Source organism: Physella acuta, unplaced genomic scaffold, assembly GCF_028476545.2.
Source record: "Physella acuta isolate Inbredline_101_S28 unplaced genomic scaffold, ASM2847654v3 ptg001766l, whole genome shotgun sequence".
NCBI classification, from domain to species: domain Eukaryota; kingdom Metazoa; phylum Mollusca; class Gastropoda; family Physidae; genus Physella; species Physella acuta.
In genome coordinates this window covers 90,457-103,934 of record NW_026733276.1, presented here as the reverse complement: position 1 = coordinate 103,934, position 13,478 = coordinate 90,457, and the positions used below count along the sequence as shown (strand labels likewise).

The 13,478-nt window shown below is 36.3% G+C and overlaps 1 protein-coding gene across 1 annotated transcript; it reads right to left on the bottom strand.

The window, feature by feature from the left end:
* Positions 1–806: 806 nt before the first annotated feature.
* On the bottom strand, positions 807–13,122 carry LOC131930388 (pyroglutamylated RF-amide peptide receptor-like). The gene is made up of 3 exons (XM_059286852.1): positions 12,451–13,122; positions 3,289–3,406; positions 807–2,802 (listed from the first exon to the last, which is right to left on the bottom strand). The coding sequence occupies exons 1-3, from the start codon at positions 13,046–13,048 to the stop codon at positions 1,416–1,418; spliced, it is 2,103 nt and encodes a 700-aa protein (XP_059142835.1). The 5' UTR covers positions 13,049–13,122; the 3' UTR covers positions 807–1,415.
* Between the last annotated feature and the right edge of the window lie 356 nt (positions 13,123–13,478).

Below are 13,478 nucleotides of genomic sequence, written 5' to 3'. Positions count from 1 at the left end.
AGATTTTTTTTTTAGGTTGATGTTGGAATATTTTAATTACTTAACCCCAGTCTGACATTACTTTCGGAACATGTTTACCGTCATAAAGGTTTTTGTTCTAAAATTTAAGTCAATGTTTTGGTGAGCCCATGGGGTTCAGTGAGTGGAGTTAGATACTGGGTGTAGTTGAATATATATATATATATATATATATATATATATATATATATATATATATATATATATATATATATATATATATATATATATATATATATATGTCATGATATTTTAAGTCATCTGAAGTTATCTAAAAACATTCAATTTTTTTTTATTGTACGAATAGTCGCACTACACCAAATAAAAAATCTCGTTTGAGATGTTTTGAACCTGTATGCCATTTTGAGTTGAAAGGTTAGAGCAATAATCAATAAGGGGATTTTCAAAGAATTAGAAATAGTCACTTAGCAATGATGCCTTCTAAAAAAATACGTGTGTTATTTCATTCAAAGAAAGATAAGATGCCTAATTACTAATTAAATGTTAAGAACGTTTACATTTAAATGTTTGTTTTTTAAATAAATTTAAAACTCCCTACAATCACCGAATCTATCTATTTAATTTAATATTTATTTGATCTCGAATTTAACTAGAGGTGCGAAACTATCCAAGCCATGGTGGAGAGTCGCAAAACCAGTTTTATTTTCATCTTTTATCTACTGCATTACAAATTTAACTACGGATGTCAATAGCTGGCTAGTGAAGCTATGTTAAGGATACTACCCCCTAGTTGCTACACATAGATACACTAAAGCCGTATAGTTGCCAGAAAGTTTATTGCTTTATACAACATAGGAATGTTATAGTTATTGATACAGTTTCGTTGGTTGTGAAAAAATAGATTTACAACATCTACATACAACAGCAAAAATTAGCACTTACAAGTAAATGTGAGGTACATACAAGAATAGTAAAATAAAATTAGCATACACATTAATGTGACTGAACAACGGTGTGCGATTATAAGTTTTAGAAAATATGAATCGAGTTCCCTTTGCAAAGTTAACTTTCAAGGGACCGATGCAATATTTCGATCCGTGGTATATATAAATTTAGTACATGGAAATGACAAAATATACTGTAAGTTCATCATATACAATGGATTTTTGTGTTCAGATATGCCTACTTCTTCCCAATTAACGTAGGGCACATTTAAGAGTTCGGTAGTTTCAGTTATGTCTGTAAGATAAGCTCAATTCCAGATACGATATGCATTCAATCATATAGTCTTAGAATGAAGAATCGTGTGATGTGTTTATTAGTGTTGACACTACCTACAGGGAATACACTGTTCACCCAAGTGTAATAGTTTATGACACCACGCTGTAATGTAACATCTGAGTTCTGTATCGGGCTAATTGTCTATCGTTGTGTTGCTAGTCTACAGTTGGCATGTGCTTGCTCGCATCGTCTTTGACCAATACGGGATGGCCTATTGTTCTAGACGACCTACGGTGAGGACTGAGGTAGTCTTTACATGGCTCATCCTGTGGCGTGTATCTGTGTCCTTGTCCCAGGTATTTCTTCTTCTCGGTGACGTATCGTGAGGGATCGTCTTCACATGTTGATAACCCTATCAAGGGCAATACGACATCAGAGGACACACCCGTCTTTTGAGTCCTGTACATCCCGATTCTCTTAACCACTTTTCGGTTTTTAATTTTACCAAGTTTACCACCGTCTTCGACATTTTCTCCCTCGCTGAACATTTTTTCGTTGTCTTTTTCAGCTGTGTTGTGTTTTAAATCATCTTTACTACTGCATCCTCCTTTATTGTCGTTGCAATGCTTGTCGATGTCTTTGCAGAATTGGCTGTCGTGGGGGTGTGGTCGCCTGTTAAGCTTGGATGTACTTCCTACGTTAGTTCTAACCAAACTTTCATCGGAATCTACTGAGTTCTCAGTCTCCACGGCTAGTCTAGATACTGGTTCTGTAAGACTCAGTTCTTGGTAGCTAACAAGTTCAATGTGAGCCAGCTTGCCTACGGAAAGTGGTGAGGAATTATTTCGATGCTCTGGGGACCGTGATTTACATTCGGTTTGTTCTGTTAACAAAGGCAGTACAGGCCCGACTTCTTTGAAGATTGTATTGTTGGGTAAGTCGGAGATTAAAGAAGCGGGACGAGGCAGTAGAACAGCAGGGGTTCGCTTGTTTAATGGAATAAACGTGGCGATACCGTCGTTGTGCACGGAGCTGGAGAACCTAGCAGAGCCGCAAAGATGAAATATTTTCTTAAAGTGCTTCCTGAAGCTGCTGCTGAACATGCAGTAGAGAATAGGATTCATGGCATTGGCGCCGAAGGAGAAGAACAACACGATGGTGCCCCTGTCGACAACTTGACCGAAGAGTACTTGCCCTTGGTTGAAATCTTCTGTAATGTGATAAATATGAATAGGCAGCCAGCCTACCGCGAACACTATTGTTATGGCGAAGACGATTTTTGCGATGCGGCGCCTGTCGTTGATTGCGACAGTTCTGAGCTGACCGCTTTGAGAATGACCTGGCCGGGTACTGTTCCAGAGTTTCCGGCCGATCCTAAAGTGGCACACACTCAGCACCAGCAGGGGCAGGAGGTACATGAGGAGAAAATTCAAGCACGTGTCCAGCTGCAGGTGGGCCAAGCTTTCCACACGGTAACACAGTCTCACGTGAGAGGAGACGTGGTAGATTTTCATTTCTTTGTACAAGAGCATCCTTGGCGCCATGACGACCAGGGAAATGATCCAGGAGACAATTATTACAACCACTGCATTTTTGGTTGTTCTGTGGATTAAAAAAAAAACAATTAAAACGTAGTAAGTTCAGTTTAGTAAGTATATAATTTTTAAACAATTAGATTTAATCATAACTAGATTTTTTTATAAGATTAGAGTTTAATAATTGAAATGAGTGCGCATGCTAAACTTTCTTAATCTCTAAAAAAATGTTTTCGTAAGTCGTAATGAATCATTGTCTGAGTCACTTTGCACTGTAAAATTAGGTAAAATATAATTTATCCCCCCCCCCCCCCCTCTCCAAATTTAAGAATGATCCAAAACAATAAAGTGGTTTCATTTTTTTAAAGTAAAAACGTTTTAGTAAACAAACTTTTCTATGTACAAAAATGTGTGTTCCCGTGGGCTTTAAAACCATTTTCAAAGAATCTCAGTAATATTATTATCGAAGAACTGTTTAAGCTTTGTGTTAGTTGTCAAGTTAATGTTGCTTAAGTTCAGGGTTGTATTAAACAGAACGAAAGGCAGTGCCTACCTTAAAACTCTGGACTTGACTGGGTACATAACCGCAATGTATCGGTCAAGACCTGTAGCAGTGATGGTCAACACACTGACGGACATGGTCACTGACATGACGTAATTATTCAGTTTACCTGCAAAATTAAAAATAAAAAACTCAATAACACTGAGACTACTATTATTAACCAAGTTCATACTTTTTTCGTTAAATAAAACAGTGGCTGCCGTTACTAGATAAAATAAAAGAGGTTTAGTGGTGGTAGAAAGAGATAAACATGTTTCGGGTCTACATCTTGCCGCATCTACTAATACATCTCACAAATGATTAAGTGTGGGGGCATATTTCAGACTTCGAATATAATATTCGGATTTTCAGTAACATAACACTTGCTTATATATCATGTTACTTTTGATAGACTGTCAATCATAATTTATGAATTTAACTGGTGGAAGTCAATTTTTTTGTCGTTGCTTTGTACATATCAGTTTAATCAATAATAAAATGTAGTGATTTATCTCTGAACAAGACATGTTTTAATAACTTAAATTGTTAGTGCATAGTTAAAATGGAAAACCTGTGCTGTTTATTTCAAGAAATTCTATTTACTAAAAAAAAAATTAATGTGTTTAAGCATGCATTTAGACAAGTCGGGTTTGCGTACAGCCCAGTAAAACGTCAGCTGATAGGATAAATGTGTGAAGGAATGACCTTATCCATAATACAAATGTGCATTTGGGAGTGACCGGAACACCTGGGAATGTCGCAGTCAACAGCCTCATTTATCGTATGTACACGCGTTCTAGCGGATGGGAACAACGGCGACAGTTATTTTTACCAACATAATCCGTAATTGGGTTAATCTTATTATTACATTTTAAATCTATTGGAAAAGTTAAGAAGATAAAGTTGACTTTCGTCTTCCCAAATATAATTCGTATAATAAGGTTAAGCTCTCAAAAAACTTAAGTCGGTATACAGGTTAGTCGATTTTTAAACAATAGCGCAGTTAATACACTTTCTAAAATTTCTGTACTCAAAAGCATATGATTTTTGTGGAGAAAATTTTAATCTTAAGATTATAGTTGACTGTATAGCATCAGGATCCCATTCAAAGTTAAATCCACTACTGGGTAGTGCCATATCTATTAGATTCTAGCCTCTACCTACTGCAAACAAAATATATTACAAATTCACGGCGCTGTAGACATAATAACCATAAAAGTGACACTCTAAAAAACTTGACAGTCGCTACTTTGTCTAATATGACATGCGTTACCAAGACACGGGGGTGAGCGACCTGGTAATGGCAACAAACTACGCGTGGAATCTTCTGCAAAAGTCGTTCAGTGTCAACAGTTTACAATGTAACGCCAGGCTTAATAAATTTGTAATTTTTTATCGCCATAAAAAGGGTTAAATACTATAAAGTTGGAAGCATGCCATTATTTTTTTTTAAAATAACATTTTTGCGAGAATTTTTCACCGCTTGTTTTCGTCCATCTACCTTCACCTTTAATAGGCAAGAGGTCGACAACCTTTGTCAAGTTATAGTGGGCAAAGTTGTAGAATATTAAAGGGATTACAACAGACATGCTAGAAATTATTTTGGGAGTATTAAGCTCAAATTTTTATATGGTGGTAATTTTATATATATATATATATATATATATATATATATATATATATATATATATATATATATAAGAGGTGTGAAAGAATGCATTAGTTTTAGTGGACATAAAATGGCTTCTCAAAATGTTAAAGCCAATGTTAAAGCTAATACAATTAGAAACATTTAAAACAAAGACGCGAATGAGAAATGCTCAAAATGTAAACAAGTTATTTACAACGTATTTTACTTGTTGTTACACAAATAGTTTTAAAATAAGATAAATTGGTATTTAATAATACAGTTTTAACATAAAGATTAGCTATATGTCTTGTAAATATTTGTAAAGATATACATTTAAAATTACTTGTTTCATTATATATTTTGCCTGGGTATCGTTTTTTTTCTCTCCTTTAAGACGAACAGGATTATGCAAGTGCTTAACCCTACTTTGAAAGTCAGGTCATTGACCGCGAGAATTTATCCTCCTTCACCCCCAGGAAATGGGGTCTGGTAGCCTAGCCCTCCCCTCCCCACCACCCCTTCCGCCTGAGCCAAAACATCGAAAACAACGTTGGGCGGTCAATGGGACACGGCGACGGCCGGTCATCTTCAACCGGCTAAAATGTCCGGTTATTGACCTTTCATTGTGCCGCCACGCTCCACTGCTACAAAAACAAACTGCCCGGAATGTGTGGACAGGTCAAAGTCGGGGGCTATGATTGCACCGCTCCCAGCGATCGGGGCGGAAATTTGGAAAAACCCAGCTAGAACATGGTCCACTATCGTAAATATCTTTATTCGAATGGTCTACTCTAAATAAGGCAATAGCACCTTCAAAGGCGTATAAGGGAGAAAAAAAATGCAATATGATTTTCATAAAGATAAATTATGTTTAAAATGCATACTTTTATCTGATAACATTAGTAATTAAGAAGAAATTTAAAATTGTCTTAATTGAAAAAAAAGTCATTTTGATTAGCTGGAGAAATTTGTAACGACAAACGCGATACTTGAATACGGGCAAACCGGTTTTCTAAGTTGTAACAATTTGGTTGTAAAATGAATCTTCTCTGACATATCGTTTTCACGTACATTAGTCTATTATTTCTATGACTAAAAGATACACTCAATTTAATAATATTGTGTAGCTCTCTGTTTATATTATAAGAGAGTGACATAAAAATGGGATATTTATTTATATGATATGATGAGTATTTGAGCATGCGCCTAAGTATATTAAACCACTAACACTTGAACTTTTTTTTTGTAAATGGTCGCACAAATTTAATAAATATCATTATACGGACCGTACAAGATTTTTATAGTAGATACCTCAAGTATTGATAAATCAAAATATAAACTGGTTTAAAAACTAATGCGATCAATTTTTTAATTTATTCAATGAACAGTCGATGACCTTATACGGATTGTCTTGGGACCCCCTGGTGAGACATAGCATGGTGGGAATCTAAAAGCACGTGCGTCCCCTCTAGGAAGTAAGGCGTGGTTTGGGGGATCTTTTAATAACAAATTTAATGGAAAAATCTTAACGACTAATACTAACAAAGTCCTAACTTATATATTAAAGTACTTTTAAAGTCTTGAAAAGTATCAAATTTGATATAAACCTTGAATGCTATTTCAAAGAGACACATGTGATAATTTTCTTTATAAAAAGGCCCAATTTGTAGGCTACTTGGGTGGCAAGAACGTATCATAAAACAACAAACGTGCTGTTCATTAGACTTAAAATAAAAGTAGATACCCGTATTTAAAATGGACAGTACACTACAAATGTTTATTGTATTTTTTAAACTACTTCTTTATCCCATATCTGATATTTGATCCTAACACTCAAGACCACGCCCGATTATCACAACAGAAAGTGGACTTACAATATACTTGTCCGAACGGCCAGTCAATTATTGTATGACTGACACTCAGGAACGGCAAGCACGCAAACAGATAGAGGAGATCAGCTACCGATAAGTTCAAAAGAAACAAGTACGTCATGTTTCTCATTGCGACGTAACGCACCACAGTATACACCAGCAGTGCGTTGCCAGCGAATCCAACAAGAAAAATGACAATGAAGAAAAGAAGCGCAACCACGCGTCCTGTGGGGATGAAGTCGTCTTCGGGTGGGACCCCCTCATCTCCGTAAAACAAAACGTTGCTCACACCCGTCAGATTCACATCGCCGTACTCATCGTCAAAATAAATATCGTGCTTCAATCCAAGCGTGTCCAGTTGGAAAAACATATCCTTTTCTATTGTCCCATTTGTGTTCGAATTTCCACCGGCTTCCATTTCACAAGCACGTCCGATCCAAGCAACTCTGGCACATGCCACTATGCAGTCAACATAAAGCTATATCATTCAGTAAAACGGAAATCTTAGCAACGATTTCTGTTCGATGCTTGCCATATTTTGAGCAAAGTTTAATGACGTCTTGACGTCAAACTCTCGTGCTGTTCCGTAGCTGAAACTGTCAGCTCGTAAAACAAGATAATCCCGACCACCCGTCGAACGTTGGAGAGTTTCAACTATTCGATGCATTTTTTTTTCGTGGAATCAACATCAAATCCTTTAACTTTTTTTTTTTAATTTCCCCATCTATTTCATCTTAGAGCATTTTTGTAAATGTTTTACTGTCGATGTTTAATTATATTTAAATGCTACCCTAAGTTGTGGTGGATTATAAAAACTCAATGAAGAATGTATACAAACACACACACACCACACGCACACACACAACACGCTATGTGGACATCAAAAATACACGTAAAAACATATTTTTTAACTGGAATAGCGTAAATATATATTTGATTTGCCCAAGTACATGCAACGAGAAACTCCCTAGATTTACTGTGAATAATTATCCGGTAGTCCCCGCTTACAGCTCCTCTGTGTCTTAAGCAAGGATATGAAACGGAGCTAGAGCTAAGAGAGACTTTGCAAGAGAAAAACTCAGCCCAAATTAAAACAGTATAAAACCTTTGCAATGACAGGACCTTAGATCATAGTCGTTGAAAATGTTCGTCAACATAGTACACCAGACTGATCTAGTATCGTTAATTCTTTACCTTGTTTTCTCCCCCTGTATAGTTAAATATGGTATGCTTTAAATTGCCTTTTAAAGACTTGAATGTCCAATTAGATTGAAAATCAGATATTATTGAGTTGTCACTGGATTCAAATTTATCTAGAAACGGGAAAAATTTAGTTACAAGATTTGATTGCAAACCCACCCACCCACAGCCTTTGTACCCCAAGAAAAAACGACGTGTGTAAGCATAAGCTCCGCCTTCACTTGTCTTTAGTTCATTCATCATCTGAATATTTACCTTGTATTTTTATACTTTACTAGCCGTCCCGGCCAGGCCCTGCTCTGGCTTCTGGGAAAAACCCTTTTGTTAAAGACCATTACCTGTGTGTTTAGTAATCATCATAAACCCGGCATTGCCCACCCAAACTACAACCAACCAAAACCAAAACAACAAAACGCAAACATAGCGCTAACACAATTACAAATACAAACGAAAACAAAAACCTAACAACAAACCAACCACAACCACAAACACCAATACGAACACAAAGAAAAAAGCAAACAAAAACAAACCAAATCCAAACGCAAAACCAACCACAAACCCAAAGAAAAAAACACAAAAGAAAAAACAAACGAAAACAAACCAAATCCAAAACCCAAAACCAACCACAAACCCAAAGAAAAAAAACACAAAAGAAAAAACAAACGAAAACAAACCAAATCCAAACGTAAAACCAACCTCAAACACAAACACAAACACAAACCCTATGAAAATAAAACACAAACGAAAACGAAAAAAGAAAGAACAAAAACGAACCAAATCAAAACGCAACCACTAACGCAAACCCAACCTAAACACAAAGAAAATACTAACGCGAACATAAACGCAAAGTGCTCACGGGGCTGAATCGCCTGCTTCAGCTTAATAAACGACTATAGTACCCCAACTTATTCATAGTCTTTTGCACTCACTTTAATGAACGTAGGCGCGAAACCGAACACGGGAGGCCCGGGACCCCAAATAGCACCCTGTCTGGGCGCCAGAGGACGCACCATGACGTCACCGCCTGATTGAACTTAGTAAACGACTATAGTACATAACTTATCGATAGTCTTTTGAACTCACGCGAACGTAGATACCCTAGCGTACACCGGAAGGCCCGGGGCGCCAAATAGCACCCTGTCGGGGTGCCGGAGGACACCCGGATTTGATTCACTTAAAGACTATAGTAACCTTTCTTATCCATAGTCTATCGCACTGTTCAAAACAAAATTATGCAGAGGCCCGGGGCGCCAAATAGCACCCTGTCGGGGTGCCGGAGGACGCCCGGATTTGATTCACTTAAAGACTATAGTAACCTTTCTTATCCATAGTCTATCGCACTGTTCAAAACAAAATTATGCAGCATAGCGCTCACATGATAGCCCAGGGTGCCAAATCGAACCGTGCAGGGGCGCCGGCGGACGCGCCTGTTTCAATTTAGTGAACAAAAATGATAACACTCCAAGCTTATCCGTAAATGGAAAGAAAGAAACATATAGGATTTGTAGGACCATGGCTTATTAAATGTTATTGATTTAAAAAAAAAAAAATTATTGAACAGTATGTTCAGTGTATAGAATAAATAAAAGGCAGTGTTAAAAATACCTAACGACATTGCACTTAATCAATCCCCGCTGATTATGTAATTATTTTTTTTTCTTAACACCAAAACAAAGTAATAATAAAAAGTAAATTCTTTCTTCTTAATGATTTTTTTTTAAAGGGAAGTAACTGTGCAGTCAATACATCTCCGACACAATTTTAGAAATTTTATAAACGTCGATACACTTTTTAAAAATTTTATGTCGCGTTCATAATTGAAAATTATTCTTTTAAGTAAATAGAATGAAAATTGTTTTTAAAGACTTTCAATGGTAATTTTTTGACTCGTAAATTTAGACGACTGCGCACGATAATTGATCTAACACTTGAATCCGTAGAAATGCCAACGATGCACATTTTTGTCCGCCACATACAGAACTAAGCTTTATATATTAGATTTTCTTAGCTACTAAAAATATACTTGCACCGTCAATTTTGCCTTTGTAACTTACACATGTCTCATATTCTTCAACTATTCCTTACTCCAATGACGCGAATTTTTTTTTAAAAAAGGTTTTAATTTATGTGAACTGTGCAAGTTGGAGTGAGCAAAACTATTGGTATACCAGACACAAAAATTGTATAAATAAGCATGCACTTGTATTGAAACGCAGTCCTATTTTTAGATTAATGCGGATAATGAAACTCTCTGCGTGATGCCATAAGGTTTAGGAAGATTCTGTTTTCGTGGTTAAGGTCATTGTTTTAAGACAGTTTGAAAAAAAAACTAACATCCTTGTGTTTAATAAAAAATTGAGATGAACTTGTTTTGAGTACATTATTATCTTAACAAACTTGCATGAGTCCTACCAAAACATTAGATGAAACAATCGTAGGCTATAAAACTGAATTACTCAACATTGCAACATACTCAGTTTAAAAGAATAAGTGTAACATGTTATAAGCTCATAACGTTTTTATTATTTTATTAATTTTAACGATCTAAGAAAACTTAATGATTCCGTATCAGATATCTTAGGACACTATTATAATTAAGTTAAAGTTGAAGCGATAAGCCCATATAAGCAGCTGTGTCACTAGAGAGTCCAACTAAAGGTATGGGGTAGCATTTCCGAAAATATAAAACAAAATTTAAAACCCCGCTTCTTAAAAACAAATACATGAAAGCTTGTAGACAAAGGGAAATAGTCTAATGAGTCTAAACATTTACCACCAATTAAAATATCGTTTTATAGTTGATGGTTTATGTTAAACAATATACGTATCAACTCAAGTCGATAGGTGTACATTAAATCAGTAAGTAGCTCACTTATAAGACACGTCAACTGTTTAATCAGTTTCCAAGCATTACATAAGCCAGGTTAGGCCACATTATATTTGAATACATGCAGAGCCGGCGTTAGGGGGTGGCGAACGGGGCGGTCGCCATAGGCCCCGCGCTTGAAGGGGCCCCGCGCTTCAGCAATGTCATTGTTATCTGAATTAGTTCGTAAACTTAAAAAAAAAATTCATGCTGAATTCAATTGGGAAAAACTAAATGGTCGAATACCGACGTTGTTGATTGTTATAACCGAGGCCACGGTTGATGTTGGTGAGTCCCACATGAACTGGGACAGGTGGTAATTCGATGCAAAAATAGTGTCACACCTCCCCTTTGTGTAGGGTACGGTCGCCTGGCATTTGACCTGAGCTGACTGGAGATGGCGGTCGAGAATTAGCCCACGACGTAAAGAGATACCCTATTATATGCGGACCCATGAAGACGTCCTTTTAGTGAGCAGACGGGATGTCTATAGTAGACAGTTAGTGACCTGATGAACTCTAGTCCTGACTTTCTTGTTGTAGATGTCGTATAATGTCGTATATGTACAGAGTTTCTTCCAGACTTTTTTTCTCCGGGCGGGGGGGGGGGGGGTGCACTTGAAATTTTCGGGGGGGGGGGGCGGTAGACTTTCATCGGGGGGGGGGGGGTGCGGACACTGTTAAAAGTATATATTTTCTCTATACATTATATAAATTTCATTTCGTTTTCGGGGGGGGGGGGGGGCCGGAAGAAACTCTATATGTAGGCCTACTTGTCTTGGTATAACAAAATTAACATTCAGTTGCGTGCAGAGGGGTGGGAGGAGGGCGACGAGGGGGGGGGGCTTAGGATCTATATCAGGCGGCATTAAACAGAGTGATTTATTATTTTTTGGAAGAAAGTTAAAACTGTTGTTATGTTGTGTCACCTTAAGGATTCACCCGTTCAATAATTAAGACAATAATGATTTTGGTTTTAAAATATTGTATGAATTCTAAACAAATTTTGAAGTCTACTCTGTTTTGATACCTCAGGCCGCGTTCGCTGTATTGTAAACTTTATTTTCCTAATTATTCGGCACGTCATTAAATTTTCGTGATTTGGTATGAATTACATAACTGTTAAAAGTAATTTAATATCTTAGCAAAGGAAAAACTTAGAACATTGGGTTAATACATGGGAGAGATAAAAATCTGTTATTATAGTGGAAAGTTTGACATTAGCTTATAAACTCCAAAACATTTGTTTTATTATGTGTACATCACATTATATAGGTTTTTATACATACAAATATATATATATATATATATATATATATATATATATATATATATATATATATATATATATATATATATATATATATATATATATATATATATATAATATATATAATATATATATATATATATATATATATATATATATATATATATATATATATATATAATGGAAAGGCCCCGCGCGGATGGTTGGCCCTAGGCCCCGCGTATTCCTAACGCCGGCTCTGAATACATGTCATGAAATAATGTTTAAGCTTTATCTATAGGATTAACGAAATACCTCCCATAGAATGTAGAAAAAACGTTGAAAAGTGGGGTACTTACATAGGATGAGACCAAAAGGCCAGTCTACCAGCGCGTGACTGATGCTCAGGGTGGGCAGGCAGACCAGTAGGTAGAGAAGCTGAGCTGTAGACAGGTTGAAGAAGAACAAATTCGTTACGGTTCGCATGCGGCTGTTGCGGGACAGGGTGCAGATGACCAGAATGTTCCCCACGACCCCCAGGATGAAAATGAAAGCAAACATTGCCAGGGTCACTATCTTCGTGACGGGGACTGTGTTCGAATCCTCCCCCGGGTGGCTTAAGTTGAAGGCGGGGAAAAACTGGTAAAAGTTCAATTCTAAGCCAGCTATGTCTAGGGTGTTCCCGTCTTCATCGTAATACAAGTTATTCTGTGCAGGTGTCGGCTGCCACGATTCGGCATCAGTTCCGTGTGCAATGTAAAAGGCACTGGGAATTAGCGGCACCATTTTATCAGCACTTGCCTCCGTGTTATTTAGTTTTGAAATGCTTTGCAACCTGGTTTGTTGGTCACTCGGTTGGTCAACAAAGTATGAGTTTCTGACAGCTGGCGATTCTAAAACCTCAACAAATTTCTGTTCAATGTTATCATCGTTAGCGTTTCCCAAGGGTTGTACCATTGTGTCTTTTTATCTTTAAAACAAGCGACAAGTTTTCTTCCAGTTCATGTGTGTTGGAGTCAAATCTTAGGTCTTTTTTTTCCTAAAAATTAAACAAAAGTTAATTTGAAAACTACTTGATTACTTTACTACAAGTAACTTCATAATAATGAAAACATTAATAAAATACAAAATAACTGATAAATATGTTTGTTGTACATTTCTCAATTATTTAATGAAACGGTAAAAACGAGAAGGTAAATTTTCAAAAATACACATCAATTCATCATTAATTGTAGGCCTACTGATCATTGTAGAGAAAAATAGCCATAGATAGTTGATACATTTCTCAAGAATACAAAAACTATAAAATTAATTTAGCATTTAAAATAAAAAGCAATTTTTTTTCTGTTCATAAATTATACTTCTTTATCATTTAAACTAATTTAAA

What these genes read in the sequence shown, in the direction of transcription:
- LOC131930388 (XM_059286852.1), bottom strand. Translation starts at nt 13,048, where the DNA reads ATGGTACAACCCTTGGGAAACGCTAACGATGATAACATTGAACAGAAA. An exon ending in GCCTTTTGGTCTCATCCTAT is followed by an intron (nt 3,407 to 12,450) that starts GTAAGTACCCCA and finishes TTAATTTTGCAG; the next exon opens with GTAAACTGAATAATTACGTC. An exon ending in GTCAAGTCCAGAGTTTTAAG is followed by an intron (nt 2,803 to 3,288) that starts GTAGGCACTGCC and finishes TTTAATCCACAG; the next exon opens with AACAACCAAAAATGCAGTGG.